At 45.9% G+C, this 27,977-nt stretch overlaps 1 protein-coding gene across 1 annotated transcript; it reads left to right on the forward strand.

Moving 5' to 3' along the window:
- Window positions 1-116: 116 nt before the first annotated feature.
- On the forward strand, window positions 117-27,843 carry AP2M1 (adaptor related protein complex 2 subunit mu 1). Its single transcript, XM_066193471.1, has 11 exons — window positions 117-202; window positions 10,654-10,766; window positions 16,098-16,363; window positions 17,780-17,862; window positions 21,937-22,072; window positions 22,169-22,310; window positions 24,596-24,715; window positions 25,237-25,372; window positions 26,062-26,159; window positions 26,303-26,414; window positions 26,730-27,843. Exons 2-11 carry the CDS (start codon window positions 10,693-10,695, stop codon window positions 26,862-26,864), a joined length of 1,302 nt encoding a protein of 433 aa, XP_066049568.1. The 5' UTR covers window positions 117-202; window positions 10,654-10,692; the 3' UTR covers window positions 26,865-27,843.
- Window positions 27,844-27,977: the final 134 nt, after the last annotated feature.

Consider the following 27,977-nt stretch of genomic DNA (forward strand, 5'->3'; position numbering starts at 1 on the left):
CAATATGCCCTACGCGGAAATGTCATTCCCGCCCCCGCTGCGCGGCCCCCCTGCGGAGGCGCATGCGCAGTGGCGGGGCGCGGGCGGGGCGCGCGCGCGGCGTCTCTGCAGTGCGCGGGGGGGCGCGGGGTGAGGGGGGGCGGCGCCGCCATCTTGGGCGCGGGGCGGCGAGCGGCGGCGGTGGCGGTGGCGGCAGTGCCAGGTGAGGCGCCCCGGGCCGCGCTTCGCTCCCCGCCGGGCTGCGCGGTCCCCGTCCCTCCTCCGGGCGACTTCCTGCGGTCGGACTCGCTCTTCGGCAGCGCCCGGGCGGTGGCCGAGCTGCTGCGGGTGGCGGCTCCCTGGGCGCTGGTTGGGGGTTGGGGTCTGCAGGCCCAGGGGCGGGGAGGCGGCCGCAGGGCCAGGGGTCCCGCCGGTTGCCCTTGAGAGGGACGCGACAGTACCCGCGGAACCGGCAGGGTGGGAGAGAAACGGGGCGCCCGGGAGGGCATTTCCTCAGCTTCCTCTGAGGGGGTGCTGGGCGACCCCATCATTCGTTCGTGGATTGCTTGTGGCTCAGGGGGGTCATTGACAGCTGTTAATTAGCTCTTTGGCTGGAATACCTGTGTAGCAGCCCTGCGGTGCTGCACCGGGGGAGGGTGGGGATAGGGTCGGGCTGTGTGTGGCACAGGAAGGCCGGCACCGATGCGTCAGGTCAGCCTGAGCAAAGGTTTTTTTCAGTCGGATCGCGCTGGAACTTCATCGAATATTACTTGCCTGTACTACTGATCCAAACGTGAATTAGCTAGGTCATGGCTTGCACTCCGCTTCCTCCCTGGAAAACCTGCTGAGGCAGAACGCAGCGCTACTGGTGCCGAACTGCTTGTTCTGAGGCTTAAAGCAGGCTCCTATCCAGCGGGTCTTGTGGATGCATTTCCATATCCATTCTTCCCAGGACCCGGTTTTTGGATTCAGCAAAACTGCAAGAAGGACAGCTTCTGTTTATCACCCAGTGCAGTTGACTTCTCTTCCCACTGTGAAATGGCTTGCTTTTGGTCTAGTGTTCTCTCTATAAGCTGTGTGAGTCCATGATCTGTTTTGTGCTTGCTTTAGTATGACAAAGCTGCTATCAAGTTTTAGCCTCAGGGTGCCAAAATCTGAGCCTGGAACTTGCCCAGATAGGTGAGTCTGGATGGCTTCTGTGGCTCGGAAGTCTCGGTATTGCAGGCTTCTAACTGTGTATGGGCTCATGTGGTGTTTGGTTGGGCAATATTTATTTGAATGCTGTCAGAGCTGTACCTACTGTTTTTTCCTATAGTAAAAGCTGTGTGTGTCTCTGAGTTTTGCTTGGAGGGACAATCTCAAATCTGAAGAGATGCTGCCAAACTGTCTCCATCCATATTTTTCCTGTCAGAAGGCAGGCATCACTTCTGTTCTGCAGGAAATGCCATGTTACTGACATCTAGTGACAGAGATACCTGGTGTTCTTTGGGCTGTAGAGTGGCCATGTTCCAGGGAGAGCACTGACATGTCTTTGGAGGGTATCATGGCCAGCTGCATCCTCCTCCCAAAAGAGCACAGTCCTGGCTTTTGAAGAGTTGAATGTTGAGGTTGTGAAGGGTTACATTCTGAGTTCTTTGAGACCACTGGACATGCATTCTTGTTTGATAGTGTCTCTTTCCTTTTTTTTTTTTTTTTTTTTTTTTTTTTTTTTTTTTTTTTTGTGTGTGTGTGTGGAGCAGGAGCAGTCGCTAAACAAAACAGGCTTTATAAAGAAACTTCCTTTAACCCTGGTTAAACTTTTCTTGCCTCATCTCTGCGTCAAAGGAAGGTAAAGCCAAGACTGTGTTTTGCAGCACGATGTCTTGTCCTGGTTTTCTAAGCTTATTCTGCTGAAGACCATTAGAGTATTTAAAGGCTGTTCCTGGGGCTGACTGGAGGGATGGCCTGTGGTGCCAAAATGTAATTGGTTTGTGAGACAGAGGCTGCTTCTCTTCTTTAGTGAGTGACCTACTGAGTCAAAAGTTACTGGCAAGTCATGCATTATTTTGATCTTGGCAGGAGATCAGCAGCTCAGCTAAAAGCTTGCAGGCAGAGGCACAGAATGTGAAATGCAGTTATCTGCTCTCCAGTAAGAGTACTGAGAGGAAAGTTGATGTATCAGGGCACCTAGACCATTAGTGGTCTGCAGAATACAAGCTCTTACTCAAACTCCACTCTGTGCCTCTGACCTCTTCTGTTAGAAGACACATAGGAAGCAAATCACTGTTCGGGTTTCTAGCTCAACAGTAAAAAGCAAGTAGTTCACGCTGACTTTAAAAATGCTTTGGTAGAATGGGTAGAAATAGAAAAAGGCATTGGGGCTGTTCACATCAGGTTGGGCTCAAAATATGGCGGAGAGGTGTGTTAAATGCTGTACCTGTGATGTTTTACTGGAGTAAGGGAGCCTCTTGAGTCTCTCTGTGTCAGTATTTCTCTCTTGTTACTCTTCAGACTAGCTGCGTGCAGTATGGCAAGCAGGAGTGGGCTGTAGGAGGAGAGCCTGGTAAGAGAACGTGCTTCTCTTGCTGCCCACTGGTTATGGGGATTTATGGGATTGTGTTTAAAATAGGAACAGTTTCTCTGAAACTGATGGGTTTATCTCAGGAGCTCTTTAGCTCAGGGTATGCCCCTTAAGTAAATTATGCACCCTGTGTTTCCCAGGATGAAGTGATTGGAACTACTTTTGTTTAAAACCAAGAACAGCCCGTGGGCTCCTGGAAAGTGGCTAATGGGCCCTCTAAGCAAAGCTTAGGTGCTGAGATTAGCTGGTGGGGTGATGGCATTGTTTAGAGCCTTAAGTCTTTTAGGTTGATAATGGCTAGTGCTAGCTGAAAGGATGGGTTTTCCCAACAACTTCAGTTTGCCAGACCAGCCTGACTAATCCCCCTCCTGCTTCTACTGTTGTCACTTGTCCAATGTCATACTGATTTCTGGAATGCAGAAATGGCTGCAGTTGGTGATTTGCCTTCAATACCTCTCCTGATTTCTTCCTGGATGAGAACTCAGCAGCTAATGTACCTTGAACTGCTTAGTTAGATAAGCTCATTAATGCACAGAAGTCTTACTTATTGTTAAGTCAGAACCCAAACTGTCTTTTAATAGACTACTAAAGGGGTTGGTTGCTTTACACCAGCTTATTAGCTGACTTTTGATTGCTGTTTCCTGGGTGTGCTCTGTAGTTTACAGAAATCAGCATTCCTGTTTGTATTCAAGCTAAGTGATGTCTGTGCTGTAGGAAACTTGCAGCCCCTTAATGGGAGTAACAAAGTCCAAGTAACTGAGCCTTGGGCTGACTACTGATCAACTTGTGTTTGTTTGTATCCTGTACTGGATGGCACAGGAAACTCAGTGAAGCCCGTGGCCTGTCTCACAGTGGGGCTGTGACCAAGAGGGTTCTGCAGGTGAGCAGCAGTCCTGACATCTGCTCATCCAGCCTCAGTCAGTGGCTGGTTGAAGACTTACTTTCTCCACCTGTAGTGCCAGACTCTTTTCTGGATGGGTATCTCTGTGGTAAAAATATCACCCACACAGCTGGCTCAGGACAATACAGCTCATCTCAAAGTTGCCTCCTAAAATGAGTGGACAGATGTGCTCGCTGGTAATGCTACTGGGGCTCATCAAATCCTGGCACAACTGGGGTGATAATGTGAAACTGTAGTTGTGTTGTTATGGGCAGCCTCAGAACTGCTGCGTTGCTCCTGAGAGTTATTCTTGAGCTGCTGTGTCACCACTGCTCCTCTGAAGAGAGGACACAGGATGTGCTGAGCGGATGCCACGAGAGCAAACAGGCCTGGCTCAAGAGTTCCTCAGCTTCTGCCTACACTGGACTTAGAGAAGCTGGCATGGAAGGATACAAAGAAGCATATTTGTGCTTTCCTGGGGCAGAAATACCAACATGCACACAAGATTTATGGTGACTCTGGTACCATTAGGCTGTAGGCACATTACACTGCTAGTGACATGTTTCTTTCAGACAGTTCCTAATTCTTTAGGTGCTAGAACAAGTACTTTTTGCCTTGCGTGTGAAACTGGTGTTACTGCAGCCATGTTCCTTTTACCACTGAAGAAAACTGACTAAAAATTCACTGTTTTTTCTAAGCAACAGATTTGAGCAGATCAGCTTGTTTGTTTGTTTTTACTTGTGCATATACAGTTACAAGAAGGCAGAGAGCTGTGTTCCTGCATTTATGGTGTAGGTTGAAGCTGCCACTGTCTCTGCTGGTGCAGGGGAAGGTTAATGGTCTGTGTGGTGTCGCGTGAAAGACCTCAGGTTATGGGACAAAGGTATTGGAGAAAATCACTCCTTTGAGTATCTGTGTATCTGGGATTTAGGCCACAATTCAGCTTAATCTTTCATACTGATGAACAGATGACTGATACTGCAGTTGTGTCTTATTGCTGGTATGATGCGGTGGCTTCTCGATGGGAGAGACCATGGAAGGCTGCACTGAACAGAAACTGCAGCATTGGTCTGTGTGCTGTGGTGGTTCTGTAGATAAACAGCTGCAGTGGGAACAAACTGTGCTGCTTAGTTCATTCCTTACATGTGCCTTGTTTAGTGTAAGAAAGCTCCATGCTGCATGTTGTTCGTTTTTCTACAGCTATTATAAGTCAGAATCGATGAAGAGGAAATGGAAGAGGAAGGCTGAGCACTCACATGCTGCAGGACAGAGCTGCTCTTTATCTCCACTTGATAAATGCAGGTTTGGTGCCTCATCTGACTAGGTAGCTCCCAGTCCAGCCGCTTGTTGCATCCCACAGCATGTGAAACTTTGAGTCCAGCAACAGGATCCTGCTGCCTGAGCTCTTGACTTCACCCATGCATTCCAAGTGGGTGGCACACTGAAAGGGTGAAGTCTGACTTTTGGAGAACCACCTGTTTTTATATCAGACCTAATAAACAGAGCACTTTCCATCTGTGTTAGTCAGTGGTCAAAAGCAGTTTTTCAGATACTGTGCTTTATTGTGTCTTTATCTTTCTCTGGACTCCCGTGGTCATGGTGTGCAGCTTGCCTGCTGCACACTGACTTCTGGGGCTTCATCCAGCCTGTCCTGGTGGTTTGAGAGAGGGGTGCTGATTGCACATCCCCTGCACAGTGGGAGCACTGAGACATGATTTGAGGCAGGTATGTGTGATTCTTAGGAAAAAGCATGTTACCGTGTCAGTCATTGTAGGCCCAGCTAATGCCGCTGCTTTTCTGTTATGTAACTACTGAAATGCATTAAAATTTTTATCCCAGCCTTTGTTTTTATACATGTACTCTTTTTTTTTTTTTTTTTTTTTTTTGTAGCTGGCTATCTTAATGCTGTAACTTTGTCACAATTGCTCTAAAGGTGTATTTTAATGCTCTCATCTTCACCTGATGAGTCATTTCCATGTAATCTTAACTCCTGGTGGGTTTACAGGCATGTATATAAATGTGTGGTCTGTCTGTGATGTTCTTCATGCTCCTTTTCTGTTTATGGGTTGAAATGGAAGTGTATGGGAATGTGTGCACTTGGCAGGAGAGTAGGAAGCCTACTGGCCTTGGGTATTTGGAGGAGCTGCTTTCAGGTGTTACATTTATCCCAGTAGCTGCTTGAAGAATTCAGTGTATTGGGAGAGTTCCTAAATTAAGGTGGTTACTCACCAACTGGTGTGAATTCAGCATACATGTGGATTATCCCTGTACCTTAACTAGAATAAATCCATCCATACTGTAAGTAGAAAACAGGGCTGTAGCTACCAGTGTGGAGCAGGTTGCCATATGTTCAAGCTCGTGAAACAGGAGGAGTGGAGCTGCAGAGCTCTGAAAATGCTGTTGGTGGATCATTAATCCAAAGGTTTCAGCTAAAGTCATCTTGTTTTCCAGGCACTTGGTGGTAAACAGTTGAAGAAATGGTGGGCTTTGCTCTTAAGCTGTGTCTGACAGTGAGATATTAGGCTGAGGAAACACGGAGCTAGCTCCCTAGAAAAGGCTGACTGGAGAGGAGCAGAGTGAGTCATTGAAAGCTGATTGAGCAATGCTTTCTGAGTCATGTTGCTAATGCACAGGGAGCAGATGAACCCATCTCCTGTGCTGGAGTTTTTATTCTGAAGCTTTATGATTCCAGCAGCCATGAGTCACTGAATGTCAGTCTCAAATTAATTTCAGCCCTCTTCTCTGCAGTTCTTAACCACTGCAAGTACTAGGATCTTTCACTTCCACAGCCGATCTGTAAAGAAAACTATTAATTATTTTATAAGATGTGGAAGATTGTGCTATGTCTGAACTGTACCACTAAAATCCTCTTTGTAGTTAGAATGTAACCTTGAAATAGTTGAAAGGAGTATCTGTGAAACTTGAAACACAAGGGAGGATCAAAACAAAGCAGGTTTATTTCCACTGCAGCCACTTCAAGGAGAGCCATTGTCATCTTGAAGAGCCATTCTTCTTGCTGAGCTTTAAGCAACTTTCTTTTGCATTCTGCCCTTTGTATAGCTTTCCTCACTGTTCATAGATCTCTGGGCTACTTACTCCACCTCTTGAGTTTCCAGCTGTGTGGTCACGCTTCCATTAGCTGATGGAAGTAATTCTGTGGTGGAGAGGGAGTGTAGTCGCTCTCGTCTTGTGTCTTGGAGGGATGGAGTGGAAGGTTTGAACAAAAGACTGGAATGTTGTCCTTGTTACCTGAACTTCCCTTGTGGGCAAGCTCGGTGAAGGCTGGCAGAGCAGCCCTGCACCAAACTGAATTTGCTGTTAGTTGTGTTGATGCCATTGTGCTCTCTGATGCCTGCAACTCTTCAAGATGCCAAACTGCAGAAGTTGAGCAGACAAGGGAGATCTACTTATAATTGTGCTAAATGCCTTGCATAGTTGAGACCTCTTTGTTCTCTGATGCCATTAGATGGGAGTGCAGCTGGAGGTTTATACTGCATGTGTCCTTCAGGCACTGCAAAGAACTGGTTGAGGGCTGGTACAGTTGGGTGGGTCATCTAAAACTCTTTCCTCATAGTCACCATTTTTAACCCATGTGACTTTGCTGGTACCTGGAAACACTTTACCAATTGTCTGAGACAAGGCATTAGGTAAATTGTACTTAAATGTGAATTCAGTTTAATTTTTAGAGCTGTAGAATTGTGGGTTCTTTCAGACTTGAGGAGAATCATAACTCATATGGAGGCATTCTGCTGATACATGTGAAATAATGCTTGTGCATGTCTCAGGTATGTATGGTTGGCTACCCTTATAAAACAAACTGTCAGAATGGTGATGATCCTGTGGCCAAATCCACAGTAGTAGGGAAAAGTACAAGCTCAGGTGTTAACCAGGGCCAGAGCCAGCCCCTTTCTGACTTTGAGCAAGTGCATCATCAAGTTGTTTTGCCAGTGCAGTACAGTAAGCACACATCAGCTGGTAGGTGGCAGATCTCTGCATACTTCTGTTGTTCTATTATTTGCAAGGATTTGCAATAAGAGCATTTCTGTTCAGTAGTCATGGCAGCAGGATGTGTGTAGATATGAGGGTATTCAAAGTAGTAAGGGCAAAATAGATCAAAGTAGACCAAAGAGGTGCAGATGGAACTACAAAATGGCACCCTAAATCCAGTTGTACAATGGTGCATTTAGGAGGTGTGTGGATGAAGTAGCAAAGGCAATTCTGCCTTTATCTGTAGCTCTGCAGTCTGAACCAACGCAGCTCTTAAATGTGCCAGTGAAGGTGGAACCAGGAGCTAACTTTGCATGGGCGATCTGAAGCTTGAACTAATCTCCTGGGATATTTTGTATAAGGAAGAAGCCTAGCAGTTCATTGCATTGATGAAGAATTTTTGAAGACTAAAAGCCTTTGAACTGTGATCTATCTACTCTCCATCAAACATTTTACTAATATATCAGATGAGGACGCAGTTGACTCTGCTGCCTGGTACTGTGATGCCATTAAAAATGCTGATTCTTTTTGCCTGTAACTTCACAAAACTGTTACAGAATATGTTCTAACCTGAAATATGAGAAAGCATGCCATCATTATTTCAGTCAATGTTTAAAGTTTCTAGATCTTCCTAAGAGAAGGCTTTTAATTTCCAATGCAAAGCTTGATCAGCACTCTTCTATGTGTTTTATAGTAATGCAGTAAATATTCAAATCAAGGGTTTTTCAAAAACTGGTTGGCTTGTCATGCTGGCAAAAGGCTTTCTCTTGTATATGTGGCATGTCTGATCCTGTTGCTCATCAAAGCAGACATTTCCTTCATACTAAAAATAGTGAAACAAATAACTTAAGCAGCATTAAAACCCAAGAGGGAGATTATTTTTTTTTTAAGACTAGGATGTGCTTTCTAGGATTCTTCTGGAAAGGGTTTGTAGGATTCTTATGATCCAGCTTTGACCGGTTGCATAAGCTTCCAGGAAGCTGCTCTATACAATGCAAGTCTTAAAGAGAATGCAGGAACTCTTCATCTTTGATTGCAATAATCCGTATCTGAATGTGGAAGCCAGCACTCCAGAAGTCTGAAAACGCATGCTTGTTTCTTATCTGGAGTGAAAAAACTAGTAAGTAGGAAAGAATTTTCTAGAGTGGGCAACAGGTTGCTTTCACTGCCATAATGTTTCTCATTTTTTTAAATTGTTTGGCCTGTGTGAATGACCTTGCAAATGTTTCAGCATCTGCCTATCTTGTTGGGCAGCTGTGTTCAGTTCTCCATGTTTTGGGTTTCAGCCCTGCGTTACCTCTTTGTGACCTTTTCATGCCTGTTAGGGCTGGGTGTGCTTTGTGTAAGTAGTTGTGAGTCTGTGGTACAGCCGCTTCCTTAAGTCTGAAAAATTTGGTTTGTTCTGTTGGCCAGTAGGATTGTCTTCTGCTGTGCGGATGCCCATACAGTTTGTAGCCTTGGTCATGAAACAGTGAGCAGCCACAAAAGGCTTTTCCCACTCTTAACTACATGGGAGTCTTGGAGCTGCCTGTGTCTTAATAGGTTTGGTTACAGAGACTTAGAAGTAAATGAAATACTTGTATCCTGAAGGTATAAAGTGCTATAGTCGGAAATGGAAGAAAAACATATTTGTAAAGCTGTTCTGTGCTAATTGAAGTCTCAGACATGAAAGTATGTTGGTGACGGTGCCACGAGAAGCCACTGACAAGTGGCAGAAGGCAGCCCGTTCATAGCCAGAGATACATGACCAGCAGAAGGGGGAATAAAAGACAGAAAGCTCACTACTGAGCTTTGGGAAAACTGCTTGTATCTTTCTGTTTTGACTTAACTGACTTTTGGGCTCCTTTTTCCCCCTTTTAATAAGTAGAGGCAGCCATCTGGAAGCTGAAAACCTGTAGCAGAGAAGTATGACTAGTATTGTTCTTTGAGGACTCACTAGATGTAGCTAAAAATGTTGGTCTAAAGGCTTAGGAAATTTAAAGTTTCTTTTTGTCTTGCTGAAATTAAAAGTAGTGGCTGCAGTGTAAACCTTGGTTTAGCATAGAACTCACATCTGCAGTACTTCCCTTCAGGTGGGCAGCTACTGTAGTCTATTGGGTGTAACTTCTAGAGGATACATTACTCTTGATAATCCAAAAGTCCCTTAGTCCCTCTGATGTGTGTATTGGTTTTGTATTCTTTTTTTTCCTGACCTTTGAGGTGATCTGAGGCTGGGTCACTTTAACTTTGTCATTGCAGCATTCCTGAGCAGACACATATCGGTTCACTGTCAGCATCTGTCTCTAGGTTGGCCTCTCCCTATCCTTTCCACCCAGCCCTGACTGGTGGGTGTGGGCTAACCCACCCAAAGAGCAGTGTGGAGATGGTTGTTATCTAATGCTCTGCAGTGCCCAGGCTGAGCAGTTCCTGTGTCCTTACCCCAAGGCCTGCCCTGTCAGAGTTGCTGTTCTCTTCTTGGGTCTAAGCCAACCAAGTAGTTGCTGCTTGTGGGTATTATGACTTTGACCTAAGTGAGTAGGAGTGCATTAGACTCCAGAAATGGGATGTGGTGAAGGAGCTGTATATTTTAAAAAGTCTACTGTATCAGTAATGTCTACCCTATCAGTAATATCTAATGTCTTTGGGGAGAGCTCTGTAGCTCTCTCCAAAACAATCTTCCTTTGAAGAAGGAGAAAATTAGCAGTTTAGGCGGGTAACAATTAGCAGTTTAGGAGGGTAACATCTGAGGGTCTATCTGCCAGTTCAAGTGAGTCATGACTGTGACCACTCCAGTGGTACCTTGTGGCCAAATGGCTCTCAGTTTGAATTCTGAAGTGTGACTCAATATGGCTGCTAGGGATTAGCAAAGGCTCTTGCACTGATGTGTGAAAACTATGTAAAAGTGGTAATAAATGGAGGTGTACTTGCTGCTGGGAACCCACTGTCGTGTGGTGATAGGCTTGGTGACATGTCAGACATCTGTGTGAACTGCATGTAAAAAGACTTAGGAATTGTGTCTAATTTGTATCTCAGTCATTAGGGAGGTAGACACTTTAAGGGGTCTGATTTGCTTGCAGTTCCAGGCCTGTGTTTTTTCTCACATTCAAGAGGTATGTTTTGGATACTTGTCCTTGATGCTTAACCTGTCCTTGCTGGTTTTTGGAATGAGAAGTAAGACAGCTTCTATTTCAGTGCCAATTTTAAGCTTTAGTCCTGGCTACAAATTGTTTCTGTACAGCCTACTTATATATGCTCTTTCTTGCTTCAGGTATTAAGCACCATGGGAAGTGAAGTCTAAAGTTCCATCATGATTGGAGGCTTGTTTATCTATAATCACAAAGGAGAGGTTTTAATCTCTCGCGTCTACCGGGATGACATCGGGTAAGTGTTTCTGTTGCATCCCCGATTTTTGCATTTTTGTCTCATTTTGGTGCAGTAAACAACCCAGAGCTGCTTTGTTCTGCATTAGCTGTGCATGCATGTAAGACTGCAACTCAACTTGCTGCTCTAGGCTTAGCTTAGAAGAAAGAAGTTTAAGCCCTACCTACAGTGAAGGGTGGCCTGCAGCCAAACCTGGGACTTGCATTTCGATGGTGGGGATCTGGCCATTATTCCAAACGCTTCAGCAGCATGGACTGCCACTGTGGGAGCCTACCTCACTGTTATTGCTAAAACTTTACAGGAGCAGTAATGTGAGAACTGTCTGCTACACACTATATCCAGAGCTCTGAATTGATTTCAGGCACTGATGTCTAACATCAAGTACAGGCATGCAGGGGACTGTGGTCTTGGAAAGTTTTATCTGCAAGCAGTCTCACAGCAGCCATGGCTGTACTACTACAGCTGGCTTTCTGTCCCCCAGCTTTGTATGGCAGCCTTGTGTCAAAAGCTTACATTCATTGGGTAACTAAAGTTGTGGGAAACCTTGAAAACCTTCAGTAGAGTGTAGGTGTCTTGTTGCACTTCCCCCAAGTGATATGATGCTCACTTAGACTGGATCTCTGTAATCTTTAGGCTGCTAGTTTCCAGAAGGTGTCTTACTAAAAATATGGTACCTTGTAGGCAGTGGAGAGTGCTGTAGGGAACCATAATTGATGGTGCTGCTTGGGCTGAAAACCTTAGATTTAAGGGGTTTGTGCACAACAGTACTCTTTCTAGCGGGTTTTCATTAGTGTCAGGCATTAGGTGGAAGTTAGTAATTAATTTGGCAGAGTTAAGACAGAGCTAATAGAGGCAGAGCTGTGGTAGGTGCTAATTCAAAGTTCAGTGAGAGAGAGCCTTCAGGCCAATTTAGGAAAAAATAGTTTGTACCAGGTCTCCACAATGACTAGTGGTAGGATATGCTGCGAAATAACTTATTGCCATAAATAACAAAAAACTGTCAAGCCAGTCTGCCTTCAGACTGTTCTGGTCTGAAGAGTATATCCCTTCTGGTTATGGATTGTCTAGTGGAGGTTAAAAGTTGAGGTAGAGCTAGTAGCTAGTCAAGGCTTGTACTGTTTCATCAAAGAAGTAGTCAACAGTGTCTGTAATGAGGCTTCACCTAATGAGCTTTTAAGTCTCTTGGCTTGTTCTGGGTCAGCTAAGGCAAAGTAGCTGTTCTAAGTTTGACTGAGTTATTCCAGGACTTCCACACATAGCTGAGCCAAGGAAGCGTTGTATTTCTCAAGCAGAAAGACAGTGACTATGATGCTTTCCCTCTTTTCTACTCTACAAATTCTCATCAGTCTTCAATACTTGATAGCTGAAGCTCTTCAGAGCAATTCATATGACAGGACTGACTTTTTAAAGCTGATATCACAGTGACTGAGCCAAGCCAGTCTGCATTTTAGGTAACTTGGAGAATATTTCAGGTGGGGGATAAGGACAGTTTCACTGCAGTTTCTAGCAAAAAATATTTTTTTGTGGTTTGCAAACTTGAAACACAAGATTGTTCTCAAACTGATGTTTATTCAAGAAAGGCCTTTTGATTTAAATGGCATTATGGCTGTGGAGATGCAAACTGGGGAGCAAAGTAGATATTTTTAATATGGTCTTCTATTGCTTTTTATCTTGGCTCATTTCTCTTACAGAGTGAGTGCCTTATGTTCAGTACGTGATAAAGTACTTCCTGCTGGCTGGCCAAAGCTAGAAAATGGGATTTCCTGCCTGATCATATCTTAACTTTTTCATTTGGCAAAGTTCCAAAATATTCCAGTGTTTTCTCCAGGACTTGAGGAATTAGTGTTCCTTTCAGTGAAATCATCCGTTCAGTTCTTGTGAAATTGTCAGTCTTGTGACTTACGTGGAGCTGGTGTTGGCTATTAACGGAACTTGCTCCCCAAGGTACTGGATTTCTTCTCAAACAGGCTTTCAGTGCTGGTTTGGATGTTTTTTTAAACATGTAGCCTTGCAGAAAAAGTTTTTATAAAATGGCTATATCTTGTCTTGTGGTGTAATCAAGAAACTGAGAATCTTTCCATTTCCTAGTCTCAACATTAGCATTAATGCCAGATCTGCTCAAAATTTTTAATATCCTAACCCTCAGTGGGAGGTAAGGAAAGGAATAGTCATGGTACTGTAGTTTGTGCTCAACTCTATAGGAGTTTTGTCTCTAAACAAACAGCTGAGTGATAGACTTCCTGCGTAGTATACAGTTCTTAGTTCCTAAGCAATAATTCTGAAGTGCTGAGGGCTGAACCCACCACACTTGTTGGGAGGTAGTTGAATAGGAAACGAGCATAACTGCTCCCTGTCTTCATGAGTGATTGACCCATAACACTCCTTCATCTTGGCCATTGCCTTTGGCATTCTGAAGCCTCAGTTTCGGAGCTGGGAGATATTAAAGGTCATCTGTGGTTACGACAGCACCTCCCCTTGCACAGTTTAAGGGCCTTAAAAAGCACATACTAGCTCATGTGTAATTACCAAAGTGACAAACAACCAGGATATCCTTTTGATTTTAAAGGCAGAAATACCACAAAACTTGAACTTTCTTTGCTTGCAACTTAGAATGGCTTTGGTGCATGTAGCGCATCTGTCCATACAGCAGCTAGCTGCATGTATAAGCAGCCTTATTAAAAAAAAAAAAAAAAAGGCAAAACACTATGCATATAACTCAGGATACCATGGAGGGTTCTGCTGTAATTTTCAAGTGCCTTGTTCTTCAGTGACTTAGTCTTTGGAGAACCTACCTGCATTTAAGGATGCAGTTGTGTGATAAAACTTCAGCTATTTGAAACTGAGCAGCTTACATGACAAACTGCATGCACGTTAAATGTAATAGGTGTTTGGTTTCTGAGCTTCTAATACATCACGTCAGCTTCGTGGCTCTTGATCCTTAAGGAAAAAGTGCAAGCTGGATAGAGCAGTGTCTGAATCTGCAGGATGTGCCCTATCTCTCCAGATGTGCTCCAGCTCTATCAAACTTGCTGTATTTCCTGTTGGCTGGACCAAACCCAGAAAGCATCGACCCTAACACCTTCAAATGAGAAGTACTATCATAGAAATTCCCACCCAGACTTGTAGCCCTGTCCTGAGGCAGACTGGGAAGAAGATACCCGATACTCTGCGATCCCCAGGTGATGCCTCTGATTGAGGCTTTGGGGTTTTTCCACACCAAGGCCTGCTACCTGTATTAGCAGAGCAGACTGGGTATCACTGTTGTGATACAGGTGCAGCTCACCTGGACTAAATGCCCAGTTAGCCTTAAAGTTCAGCCAAACACAAATCTGTCCATGCTGACAGCCTGACCATGGCATGTCAGTGTTGTACCTTGTGAGGGCTTCATTGCTGCTGTAGCTTGTTACTGTCCATCCAATACCACCTTGGCCTTTTGTGCCAAGGAGCAGGGGGAGGGGGTGCTATTTGGTCTCTTCTTATCTCTTTGGATTCATTGTGCCTTGTGTGTGTGTTTCTAACCCTTTCTCTTGTTGCTGTCACTCCTCCTTTCTCCGCTGGCGCCATTTCTGTCCATCCCATCTCATTGGCTGCTGTAGCAATAGGTAAGAGACGCGTGGTAGGCCACGACTGGCACTGCACAGCGGGCACCTGGTGTGCTGGCAAAGCCTCCCTGACCTGAGGCTTCTCCTCTAGTGTGCACCAGTCTGGTGACTGCTTCTGGTGCTACTTTCAACGGGTTAGAACTTGAGGCCAGTAGGGCTAATGCTCCAGAACAAACTGAACTTTCCTTGCAAGGCTTACTGGAGGGGAGGATTTGGGCTTTTAGTTTCTGTTATTTTATAGTAGATTAAATTACTTTCTTATGGAAAAACTAAAGTAGAAATGAAATATTAATTTAACTCCAACTTGCAAACTTTCTGGAGCAATAAAACCTGAGAAGTATTCAAAAGCCAGAATTTTGCTTATGGGGGAGCGTGTTTACTGATGAAACTTCTACATATGTCCCCAGACCTTCAAGGACCAAACACCTGCTGTGGTAGCATATGTTCCTTTGAATATCCTTTGTTTTCTAACTTGGAACTGTGTGTTGGACTGTTGACAGCCCTCAGTTCTTACAAGCATTTGTATGCCTGTATCCTTGCTTGCAAGGATGATATTACTGTCTGCTCTCAAATATGTTTCTGCATAGTCACTACCATGGCCTTGATGCTGCAGTCAGGCCCCCTGTTCTACAGAGTGTCTGAGAGTATGAGTAATAAAGCACGACTAAATGAGTCTTGGCTTTGTGTGTAGACTGTTGCTTTAAGTTTTGGTCTTGTCATATAAAGCACTTGGGCTTCCTTCCTGTAGTCTCAGGGTTGGTGGACTTAATTTGGGAAGTTTATTCTGACTTGCAGTTAACAGGATAAGGAGACCAGTGTGCAAGAGCTGGCATCCAGAATGTCACTTGGAATCCTTGTGTAACAAGGAGGGTTTTTTCCCTTGTTGCTAGTGTATAGACAGTTTGGATCAAAGAGGGCAGCACTTATGGGCAGCTTGCACAGCACTTTTTCAGCGCTGGGCAGAACCCTTGACTGTAAATGGTCCTGGACCATGCAGTACTGCTGACACGTTGCACTGTGGGGTCTCTGAGTCCAGATGCAAGACACCTGTTCTGAAGCAGAGCAGTCTTGAGGTGACATGTAACTGGAAAGCCAACAGTGATCCTAATCCTCCTGATGCTTTGAGCCTGCCCTCCAGCGTGTGTGGGGTATGGAGGTGAGCTGGATCTGAGACCTAAAGCTCCCTTCTGGAGTGTACCTGGGCACTGACATCTCTTGGGTGGCCCAGGCAAATTTTGCTGTCTGGGAGCAACTGCCATTGACACATATCTTGGGAGACTACAGCTTGCTTTGGGGCAAGAGTGTGAAGGCCTGGGCATGCAGAATAGACAATAATTAGGTGTTTGGTTTAAACTGGACTCTTTGAGCCATGTATTGCTAATGTTTTTTTTCTAGCTATGACAATCAATTGGGAGTGCTGTCAAAATTTATTGAAGGGAAAGTTTCTTTGCCATCTTACTCCAGATGGAGATTGCTTCTTCTTCTGACTGCAGTTACACTGTAGTCCAAAGCTCCCTAGAGACCAGCACTCTCTCTCCTTTGAACTCGTGCAGAATTTCGTGTCTAACTCTGCTCAGAGCCTTCACTTGTCCTTCTTAGAGACATCCCCAGGCACCCTCCCTAGGTGAGCTTGTAGTTCAGTGTCTGACCGTAACGGCATAAGCAGAGCTGTGCAGCCAGCTGGTTTCAAGTTTGCTGTGCTGACTTCTCTCTGGTGGTGCTCTCGTAGGCGCAATGCCGTGGACGCATTCCGCGTCAATGTCATCCACGCACGGCAGCAGGTGCGCTCGCCTGTCACCAACATCGCCCGCACGAGTTTCTTCCATGTCAAGCGCTCCAACATCTGGCTGGCTGCTGTCACCAAGCAGAATGTCAATGCTGCCATGGTATTCGAGTTTCTTTACAAGATGTGTGACGTGATGACCGCCTACTTTGGGAAGATCAGTGAGGAGAACATAAAGAACAACTTTGTGCTGATCTATGAGCTGCTGGATGGTGAGATGTTTCCCTTATATACTGTGGTCTATTGCACTTGGTCATTTTGGAATACTTAGCTTAGTGTGATGCAGTAATAATCCTTGAAGTGTTTTTAACATGTGTGGTAGAGTTCAAAATTACTTGTTTGGCTTTCTGATGCCACCTGTACTGTAGATGTAAATGGCACCTCAAGCCCATAGCCTTGTGCTGATTCTCTTCCCTGAAATGGTAGGAGCTGTGCACTTGTACAACTGAGACAGCTGGTACTGGAGCTCAGCTTATGAGGGGATCCTGTGTAGATGTCAGGCTTTCCTTACCCCGAGGTATATTAAGAGGACTGTCAGTTGCGCCTCTAAGGCCAGCTGGTGCCCAGGTGGCTTTAGTAGTGTATGGAAACAGTCACCCCAGGCATAAGTTGATTGCCCCTAGTAAGTTGCCTTTTGGGCCCAATTCTGAACTGAAGGAAGTCAATAAAACCTAATGTGCTTTGTCCCAGCCCTACCTCCTCCACTGATACAGTTCCAAATTTCACCACAGGTTAAGAATAGTGTCCCTTCAGCTGCCTGTGTTATCAGCCTGCTTGTGGAGGTTGCCCTTGAGCTGCCCCTGTTTCACATATCATGAGCACTTTATGTTAGTTACCTTTCCATTTTTTTTTCCAGACAAGGCACTTACATGTGTGTGTCCTGGGATTCTTAGCCAAGAATCACAGTGACTGATGTTTTCCCCATTCCCTCGGGGCAGACCCAGAGACTGCCTGTTCTCTGCTTAGGTCAGTCACTGCTGTCTCCTTGCAGGTACAGCGAGATCAGACCTCCCAGTGTGGTGTTGCTCAGTATCATGTTAGGGGTCTTCTTTTCCCTCTAAATCTCTTGTGGATTGTTCCCTTCCCCTTTGAGGAGAGTAGGTGTGTACTGTGCACTGTGTGCAGTTAACATCTGTTTCCCTCATACAGTCATCCTGCAGTGCCACTATTCAGCTGTTGTTTCAGGTTTTAGGGTTTATTGCATCTTCATAAGAACAAAACTTTTTTTTTTTTTTTTTTTTTTTTTAAGCTGCAAAGATAAAATTGCTGTGGTGTTGGATAAACTCTCTGTTGTCCCTTGGATGTTTTTTGAAAAACTCCTCAGTCTGCCCTGTGCAGATGGCTAGGTTAGTTGATATTTAGTCCTGAGGTATGGTTTGTGTTTGAAAACTGGCAAATTCATGGCTTGCACAACTTTCCATTACCCCTCGTCTCTAAAGCATTGGTCCGGGAATTCAGTGTAGCAAGAATGATTCTTTTCTCTTGGTAAGGAATGCTGCAGCAACTTATCAGAAATTCAATGTGTATGCAATATCTCTGCACTAGTTGCCTTTCTCCTTACAGGATGGTTAGCCTAGTTGATGTGTTTATACCTTGTAGCTCTGAACTAACCTTTTATCCTTCTGTAGAAATCCTGGACTTTGGCTATCCTCAGAACTCTGAAACAGGGGCCCTGAAGACTTTCATCACTCAGCAAGGCATCAAGAGTCAGGTAATCAGAGGAATTTGAGGAACAGCACTGCTCTGCTGGTTAATTTTTGCTAAGCCCATTCAAGAGAGTATGGTCTTAATTACCATCTGCCCATTTGACCTGTATGGAAGGAATGTGCCTGAATAGATTGAGAACACCCTGACAGGGGTGTATCTCAGTGGCACCTTGTTCTAGGTGTCCCTGCACTGTGTTACCTCATGTTCCCTGGCACATGATAAGATGCAGGAAGAAGAGCCCAGAGCTGGGATAATGTCAGTCCCTTGCGTGTAAATGTGACTGCTGGCTTCAGGCTTTGCTCTGTGTCAGCTCCTGAGGGGATAAACAAATCTACCTGCTGAACCAAAAGTAGCTCTTTTGCATGTGAATCTCACTAAGCAGGTCTGTTCCCCACCAGAGCTGTCAGGATTTCATGCCTGCCTTATAATGAAGTGTTCTTCAGCCTTGTGAATCTTGCTGTTAAGTCAGGAAGCTCGTCTCTGCCCGTAACATCCTTTCAGGTCAGCGTCAGTACAGCCTGAGCTTTCTTAGGTTAGAGATCAGAATCTCTGCTGTGCTTTTAGCATAGTATTAACTCTTGCAACAAAGCTCATGTGGAGTTACAAGATAAAGGACGTGTTGGGAAAAAGATGGTTAGTTGAACTGGTTTGGGGAATGTGTTTAAACTAGTTCTAATCCTACTCCAGGTAGAGCCCTCAAAACTAGGCTTCCTGTCTCATAAGCTCATGCTTAACCTCTGGATTCAAAGGAAACTCATAGTAACTTTCTCATGTTCCCAAGGAATACTGTCCCTCTTGTCCCTGTGACACAGCTGTGCAAATCAATAATGAGGACTTAGCCTGAAAGTTAGTCCTCTCCCTTGCATAGCAGTGAGTCAGGAAAAAAAAAGCTAGGAGTCTGCAGTGAGGCAATCTGTGGCAGAGTAAAGCTTCAGCCTCAGGTACAAATAGAAGCAAAGGGCTAAACAGCAGCCTGCATGGTTACTGTTCTTGTTTAGGTTAGCAGAGTTCAGTCTCTGGAGGCTCTGTTTCAACTCAGTTCATCAGCACTGATTTCCTGAGAATTGCTTTTTAAACTTTTAGTCTAGTAGCAAGGCTAACTGCATTTCAAGAGGAAGTGAGAGAGAAGCTGCCTCTGAGCAGCATATTTCCCGCTAGAACAGCAAACTGTTTTGCAGCATGGCCAGATGTGCGTGCATCCGGTCTCAGTCCCCATCACGAGTCCCAGTGTAAATCTCTGCCCTTCTGTGGTCTGACAGTTTGGGCAGTCAGCACTGAAGATAGCTGAATCAGCTCCTGTTCCTAGAAAAACTCAAAACTAACCACCACCCTCACTTCCTTCCCTTGCTCTTTTTTTGCTTTTGTTGGTTTTAACAAACTCTTGTGCTGCTTATGTGCAAACCACTGTCACAGCATCATGCTTAATTCAATAGCAGGTTTAGTCCTTTCCGTAGAAAGAGGAGTTTGGCTTTCAGCTTTACACAAGTAAGCAGCTCTTCTGCTCAGTACTGGAATTTTGTGCAGCCCAGTTCAAAAACCAGAAGTAATCCATTGCAGACACAAGATGGCAAGGGCATCAGTTGCAACTGTACCTGCCATGTTTCCTTGTCTGCTCGCTGCTCTGGTACTTCTAGCCTTCAGCTCCTCATCGACTTAGAGCTGGGTCACACAGGTACCTGGGACCAAAATCTGGGTCTGAATGGTCTACCATCTGTGTTCCCTTTCTTTACTTGGTTCCTGGTTATGCTTTCCTGAGGAATTTAAGGAGCAAAATCCACTAATGGCAGACTTTCCAAATTCAACTTTTTGACTTTGTTCTCAGTGCAAGATTGGAGGTGTACTGAGCTGCTGTGCTCTGAATGCCCTCCCTGTACGGCTGCAGTGGTATTTCCAGGGCAGGTGATCTTGAAATTGCAAGATCTGCTTTATTGTCTTTGAAAGTGTGTCTGAAACTGCTGCACTGCTTGCCAAGGAATGGAGCGGTGTGCTCCAGGAATGGAGTGATGTGCCACACAGGTTTTAAAAGGTGTTGGTGTGCAACATCATTTTACTTCTAGTCCCTACACTTGTAGTAGCCCACTATTCAGATGGCAGGACTGCAGGCTGTGCTGATGTCCTGTAGCAAAACTGATGAAGCCATTGGCTTGAATATCTTCTTCCAACAGAGGATAAACCTTGCTCTTACAGCTTGAGGTAGCTGTGCTTCATGTACTGTTCTCACTCTTAAGATGCTATCTGTATTTGTCCAAATTTCATTAACTAGGTGTACACTGTAATTTTCTTCCAAGTGATTTCTGGGTGTATGAGTTGATCAACTCTTAGTTACAGTGTTTCCCCAAACCATAGATATTCTTTAGTGTTAAAATGCTGGTGTTAATTTTTAAAGTGGGCAGAGTTCTGCCACCAGCTGGAGGATCCCAGGAAACATGCTGGTAGCTGGCTATCTTCAGCCTGGTCAACTTGCTAGCAACTCAGCACAGGGTGGGTGTTCTTGGGCTATTTTAGCTGACTTATTTGTCCAGCTCTGGAAAGCACCCGCTCCTGAGAAATTCCAGACCCAGGTGTCTTCAGTGTCTCCCTTAGGGAATACTCATGCTGCTGGGTAGTCTCAACTTCAGCAGCTGCTTCCAGATCCATCCAGTCACTTTACAGAGTCAGGGTACTGGTGCTGCTGCAGGAGATAAGAATGTCATCACATGATCAATGTCCCTTTGGAAGACAGAGCACTGGGTATTAAATCTGCATGCTCTTCTAAAGCCTGAACAAAGTATTGAACAAGGCAGTGCTTTTTTTGTGGGACAGACAAGAGAGGTACTTTATGTACTGTATTGAGCGCTTCCCTAGGCAGTTCTCAGCAGAATATAAAACTGTCACTTAGATGATGTGACAGTGCCTGTGCTTGCTCAGGAGCTGACCATGTCTGGCAAGAGCATGTGTGAAGCTGAGATCATGTACTGCCACCCTGTGGGCCTACTGCAAGGCTGCTGAGACAGAACCCACTTGTGTCTTGTGCAGTTGTGGTGGAAGAGCAGAATTAACAAGGATACCACTCATACAGAACCCAAAGTGTCTGGTGTTTCCCATAGTCAGGGCATCTGTGACATGGTAGACATCCAGGATTTGTGTTAGAAATACCAGCATGAGTCTGCTCTGCATAGAAACATTACTGGGAGGGGTATTTTTCCTGTCTCTCCCTGTGCTCCACCTTGTGTTTGGATTATCAATAATGCACCAAGTCTGAAAATTCATTTCACTGCTTGGAGTGCTGAGTTTCCTGCAGGGAGCTAAAGGTCAAAACCCCTCATCTTGTTTGTGCTAATTAGCTGCCTAATTAACAAAGAGCTGACCTGCTTTTTTCCTGTCCTCAGGTAGCCTTAAGCCTAATCTGCCTCTTTCTCCCTTCTTCCCTTCTCTTGCTATTGACCTGCTTGCCTGTTAACCCTGTCTACACTGCACTTGCTACTATACACCTACTTCTTGACTTTCTGCGTGTGACTGGACCCCACCATTAGCATCAGGTAGGAAACCTCTCTGTGCCTCTCAATACAATCCTTGGTGCTTTTCGGAGGCTTAGAGCCTGGGTGCTGTTAAATGCATTTTGGGTTAGTGTTGCTATGTAATTCTGCAGCTATTAAGAAACAGGCCTTGGGGATTAGCTCTCTTGTGGCCCTGGGGTTTCATGTTGGATAAGGGTGTGAACTGCTACATCAATCCGTGTTAAGCTTCTCTGCTTTAATGTGGATTGATGTGACAGTCTGTGACATGATTTGAATCCCATTGGTGGAGCCCATGCCTCCCTGCACTAAGAGGACTTGGTAACAAATGGACTTGGTAACAAAACAGAACAACGTTCCCTGCTGTTGCTATGGCCATTTCTTGGTTAGGCCTAGAATGTGATGTTCTGAGGAGGGAATGACCATATCATGTGAGGTGTGAGTGCACCCATACCTAAGTGACAAAAGCATTTATGTGTAATAAATGGCAAGTGTTTGCTCTTAGATTCAGAGCAAGGTTTCTCAGTCTTTGAATTTATTTAGAGGAATTTATTTGTGTCTAAGATGCCATTTCTTCTCTTCAGACCAAGGAAGAGCAGTCCCAGATCACCAGCCAAGTGACTGGACAGATTGGATGGAGACGTGAAGGAATCAAATACCGTCGCAATGAACTCTTTCTTGATGTGCTGGAGAGTGTGAATCTCTTGATGTCCCCACAGGGTAAATAGGAGGTGTTGAGCTGGCATCCTTCTCCTGCCCAGGGTTTGTAAGTGGTGACTCTTGTAAGTGTTCTGAACTCTGATATTCTCTTACCAGGTCAGGTTTTGAGTGCCCATGTCTCTGGTAGAGTGGTGATGAAGAGTTACCTGAGTGGAATGCCAGAGTGCAAGTTTGGCATGAATGACAAGATTGTCATTGAAAAACAGGGCAAAGGGACTGCGGATGAAACGGGGAAGAGGTAAGAGGTTTGGACCTGGTGACCACTTGCCACCAGTGACTCTTATGAAAGGGCAGCCCTTAATAGCTTTTCTGATCTGACAGACAAAAAGCTGGGTTTTTTTCTTCCCTTCAGGTTGTACTGCTAACTTTGAATAGATTAGTTGTCATGCAAGCTAGCAGCCTGAGGGCCTCAATACAGAGGACTTCTCTACAGCTCTTTAAGTATTAAGATTCAAACATAGTTTTAAGTGTAGGGTTCTTGCACCTGGAAACACTTCCCCAAGATGGATATTCCTGGAATCTGTATCTCTGTAATCTGAGCAGTTTTGCTCAGTGCAGAGACTCTTAATCATAAAAGCAGTAGCAGTGCTCCCAAGAAATAGTGAAAGAATCCCTCTTCCTGCTTTACCTGGACTGTTCCCACAACGTAGATCAAAGACTGGGGAAGCCCCTCCTGCTGATTCCAGGTGATCAGTGGCTGTATGAGTAGGAGTCACATCCTCTCCAAGAGCCCAGCTACCCTCTCTCCCAGCTGCACCTCAGTCAGTACCCATATTGAAGCTAAAAACAGCTCTTAATGCCTTCTCCAGCTTTCCTGCTTGGGGTGAAGAGATAAAAGCAATGGGACTGCCACTTTCACTAACCATTTGCAACTCATCTGTATTTCTCTTGGTTGTTTTGTTTTGTTTTGTTTTTTGCTGACCCCCAGTGAATTGGGAAGGTAGATAATCTGCTTCAGCTTTGTGTGCACTCTGCTCTCCCCCTGTCTCTTGCTTTGTGTGACTTGTGCATGTAACCTGGATCTCAGACACTTTCCATGATGGTTCCTGTAAATGAAACTGAGCTGCTATTTGCCTTTTCTCTCAGAACCAAGCCAAGAGCTATCACTTCACTGTCACCTTTAAGCCATCTTTCCTGTACCTGAATTGAGCTAGTAAAATAGATGAGCCTGGGATGGCTGATGGGGCCCAGTGAGGATTTATTCTAGTGAAAATATCAACTGCACAGCCCTTGAAGAGTCAGTACACTGTCCCAAAGCTTCTGTGCCAACTGCCTTTGCCAGTAAATATGCTATTTTTTTTGAGTTACAGAAGTAAGATGAACAGGGATTCTTGGCAGGTGGCTCTTGCTAGCTGTGATTATCCAGTGGGCATCTCCAGATTGTAGATGTTACTCTCCCACACCATTTAGTTATGAGGTGACCAAAAGGGACTGCTGATGTCTGTTGCTTTTTGGGATCTCGCCTGTGACAAGGCCAACCCTGAGTCATGCTGCCTGAGACCTGGAGCAGTCCTAGACAGAGGGCTTTCCCAGCTGTTTTCCAGAGAAATGGAGATCAGTTGGTTGTCATCTGGGCAACAGATTAGGAAAGACTTGAAGCACAAACCACACCACTGGTGCTTGTGTAACTAGACAGCCAGTCAGCTTGGGGTCAGTCTGCTTCCCTTTTGTGTAGGTAGTCATGGTTCCTAGGACAGCTAAATCTGCTGTAGTTTTCACACTGTCTTGGCGTATTGGCATGGTTGTCCTGTTGCTTCCAGCAGCTGAGGCAGCCTAGATATCACTGCTGCACCTTCTCAACACTGCTGCCTCTTCTGTTGCTCCTGCCTTCTCGTCCCTCTCAGTAGCTGAGGAGTTTTGGCTGGCCTAGGACCTGTATTCTCAGGAATACTGGCACAAGTTCAGTGGTGGCAGGTTAGGCTGGTGCACCTACATGGACAGGTGGTAGCTCTTTAGATTTTTAGGAGAGATACAGACTTGTATGTCACAATATGGTGGTTTTGGCAATTTGGTTCAGAATCAAGCCACCTGCTGTCAGTGTGGAAATGAACAGCTGTGAAGAGATTTCTGAACAGGAAGACTGAACCTGGCATTTCCTGGCTGTGTGGCAGTGGGATAGCTTTATGGACAGGAAAGTGTTTTCTCTCCTTTGAACTGTGCTGTGAGAAGACTTGGGCTGGCAGAGTTGCCTTTGCAGTACTGAGTGCTGCTGCCAGGCAGACCCAAGCACTGTGTTGCTGGCTATGACAGAAGGGTGCTCTTCTAAGCTCTCTCCTCTTTGGGGAGAGGAGGGAGAAAATTCTTTCAAACAAGCTTCCTGAAATACAGTTTTTGTGGTGGTAAAACAAGGAAAGTCTGAGCCAAGAGGCTGCTGTCCCCTAAATCTCTCCCTGCCTCCCCATTTCCTGGACACCTGCGATGGCAACATGCTCTGTAGAGTAGTTTCTGCCTGGACAGATTTTAACTGCACCAAGATACCACAGCTGAAGCTGGCACTTCTCTAATTGTGTTTTGTGTTTTTAGCGGCAAACAGTCAATTGCCATTGATGACTGCACTTTCCACCAGTGTGTGAGGCTCAGCAAGTTTGATTCTGAGAGGAGCATCAGCTTCATTCCACCAGATGGAGAATTTGAGCTCATGAGGTATGTGGGTGGGGGGTGAACAGGCTGGTGTTGGCATCTGCTTGCTGCTACAGTAGTGCTGCTGCTCCCAGGCAGACTTGCAGCCCTTGAGCACTTAAGAAATACACACTTACTGCCACCTTTTCAGAGTGGAACCTGTGGGGTGACCCAAAATCCATCTGTTACAAATGTGGAAGCCCAGCTGCATTTAGTTTTCTTTGCCATAACCATAGTGTTGGATGTGGGTTTTCTTGCTTTTGAGCTTGCTGTATCTGATGTTTTTAGAGTTTAACACTGGTGTCCTTGAACAAGGCTGTTGGCAGGAGCCATACATAAAACCTGAGACACAACAAACCATTGCTGCCCTACAGCAGCACAGATCTTAACTGCTGTTTCCTTCTGGGATGTTTCCCTTTCTGAAACTGACGTTTCTAAGCTGTTTGCTATATTCAGAGGCTATCTCTCTTTAGGAGGGTGATACAATTTGAGGGATAAGGGAGTTAACTCCTCCTCAGAGTTCACTGTAGCTTCCATCCCTGCAGATACCGAACCACAAAGGACATAATCCTTCCCTTCCGTGTGATCCCACTAGTGCGGGAGGTGGGCCGGACCAAGCTGGAAGTGAAGGTGGTGATCAAATCAAATTTCAAACCTTCCTTGCTGGCCCAGAAGATAGAGGTAAGAGAAAAAAATTCAAACTGTGGTATCTTGTGCCTGGAAATCATGCCTCTAGTTTGTGTCCGCTGTGGTGGAGTCCTCACAGACGAGTCTTCAAGCTTGAATAGGGCTAAAAAAGTGAACTGAGTATCTCTCAGATGTGTGGTGCTGCTGTGCTATGGGAGGGAGCTGCTGTAGAATAGGGAGGTGAAAGCTGTTTTCATTTGCACAGCCACCTTGGCAGGGGCCTCATTCTGCTTAATTTCTAATCCACTGTAAAAATTTCATATTCTTCTGTCTGCATGATCTGATGGTATATCAGACAGGCAGCAGGCTGTGAGCTGTGTAAGACAGGTTAGGGGTGGCTTTGCAGCTTAGTCCCCATCTGAGAAGGCATACTGCTGCAAGGCTAGGCTGTCCAGAGCCTGCTGCAATGCCTGGCATCCTTCTTGAGCTCATCTTCCCAACATTATCCAGGATTCCTGCAGCAGGGAGATCTCTGCCCTGTTCCTTACTGACTTCTGTGTATTATGGAACTGTGAACCTGTACTTCAAAGCAAGAAACTGGAGAGCTAGCCTAGGATGCCTTGTGATAGCTGATGTTCTCTGGGCACTGAGCTGAGAGAGGGCCCAAGGGGTCCAGGACAGACCATCTGAGAGTGCCCAGGCTGCAATCTCCTTGCCCCTGCTTACCAGACTGTGCCTTCCAGGTCCGGATCCCAACGCCCCTCAATACCAGTGGAGTGCAAGTCATCTGCATGAAAGGGAAGGCAAAATACAAGGCCAGTGAGAATGCCATTGTCTGGAAGTAAGTGAGCATGTTGGGGCTGGCCTGCAGGGGCAGGCCTTGGGGAGGCAGGGTCTGTTTAGTGCTCCTCTCTGCCCTGAGATTATGTACTGAAAGGGAGCATAAACTCTGACACCTTCCCACTTCTGGGCTTTCTCCAATAGGATAAAACGTATGGCTGGAATGAAGGAATCCCAGATCAGTGCAGAGATTGAACTGCTGCCCACCAATGACAAGAAGAAGTGGGCTCGGCCTCCCATCTCCATGAACTTTGAGGTGAGTACCTGTCTGCCTTTCAGGATGCACCCTACCTTGGAGAAGCATTCCCAGTCCCTCTTGGGAGTTACACAGGTTTGAGCATTCCCTGTGACAAGCTGACAGGTGAGGTCAGCCAGATTGGCAAACCTCATGGAAGAAAATTGCCCTTAGAGCCACAGGAGTCTGGCACTATGCATGCAGGGAGTAGGGAAGGGAACAGTGGCTCTTGGTGTCCATTTCTAGATGCACTCCCCGGGAGTCCTCTGGCATTTGTGTACGGAGAGCATCTTGCCCTGTTCCAATGCTCTCTGTTGCCTTTCCCTCTCGCAATAGGTCCCATTTGCACCCTCTGGGCTGAAGGTGCGCTACCTGAAAGTCTTTGAGCCAAAGCTGAACTACAGTGACCACGATGTGATAAAATGGGTGAGGTACATCGGCAGGAGTGGGATCTACGAGACCAGATGCTAGCCCCAGCAGGCTGGCAGGCTCCCTCTTCTCCAAGCCATGCTCTGCCTCTCCTCGGTCTTCAGCTACATTCAGAGATGTCTGCCTGGCCCCTCGACGCAGATTGAAAGACCCTGTGGCTCACCCCGGGAGTGGACTCGCCTGCCCGTGTTTAGTTACCACCCACGCTGCAGATGAAGTTCAGAACCCAGTCGTGTGCAGGGGTGCAGTCAGCCTCCTGCTCCCCGTCCCAGGGTGGGCAAGGGCTAGTCTAACTCCCATCCTCTCGTGATCTTTCTAGGGAACGTCCACCATTAAACTCCTCTTCTGTTGGTGTCTCACTACTTGCATCATATCCTAGTATTTTTGAAGTTCTTGTGCATATGTACTCGTAGAATAGACCTAAACATAGACTGGACAAATCTGAGTTGAAGTTACCCTGGCTTCTGTACTAGCTATTGCTGTTGTGGTAGATGTTGCTGGCCAGTCTGAGATGTCTGAGGTGGTGAGTTTGTTGGGCCCCCACCGCAGGAGATGGTGGGCTCACCAGATCTCACCACCACCTTATTTCTTGCAAAGTTGTCAGTAAAGAGTCCTGCCGTGGGAAGGTTTGTGACCAAAAGGATGAGGGTTTAGGCTCTTGCTGGTGTGTATGTGGGTGGCACAGCATTTCAGGTCCTTGGAGCATTTACCCCTACCCACTGCTGGCTTGAGCCAGTCTGTCCTTTCCAAACAAATTGGAGACATGGCCCCACTGTCCAGGGAGTCTGGGTCAGCTGAGCTCTGTCAGGATGTGAACAGGGTCTGTCCTCGGGGAATCTCAAATGCAGTTGGCAGTAAGAGCCCCCTGACCAGCCTACCCTCTCCATGCTTCTACCAAATGCTTCTGGGCCATAGGAATGCTGCTGCAACCCACAATCTTGCTTCTGGTAGTGTGGTCTCCATTTTGTACACTTTGTGATTTGTCCAGCTCTGAATCTAATAAAGTATGTAGAATGGAGAAGGCTGCCTGCACTGCTGTTTGGGACTGGTGCTGCAGGAGCCGGGGCTGTGCCCTGGGCCTGTGCCACAATGTCTTGGGACTTGCTTGTGCTGCTTTCCCAGCCCTGGGCTGCTTTGAGGGCTAGTAGGTGAGAA

This window comes from Chamaea fasciata, unplaced genomic scaffold, assembly GCF_029207755.1.
Source record: "Chamaea fasciata isolate MVZ Bird 193981 ecotype frontalis unplaced genomic scaffold, bChaFas1.0.hap1 SCAF_11, whole genome shotgun sequence".
Classification (NCBI taxonomy): domain Eukaryota; kingdom Metazoa; phylum Chordata; class Aves; order Passeriformes; family Sylviidae; genus Chamaea; species Chamaea fasciata.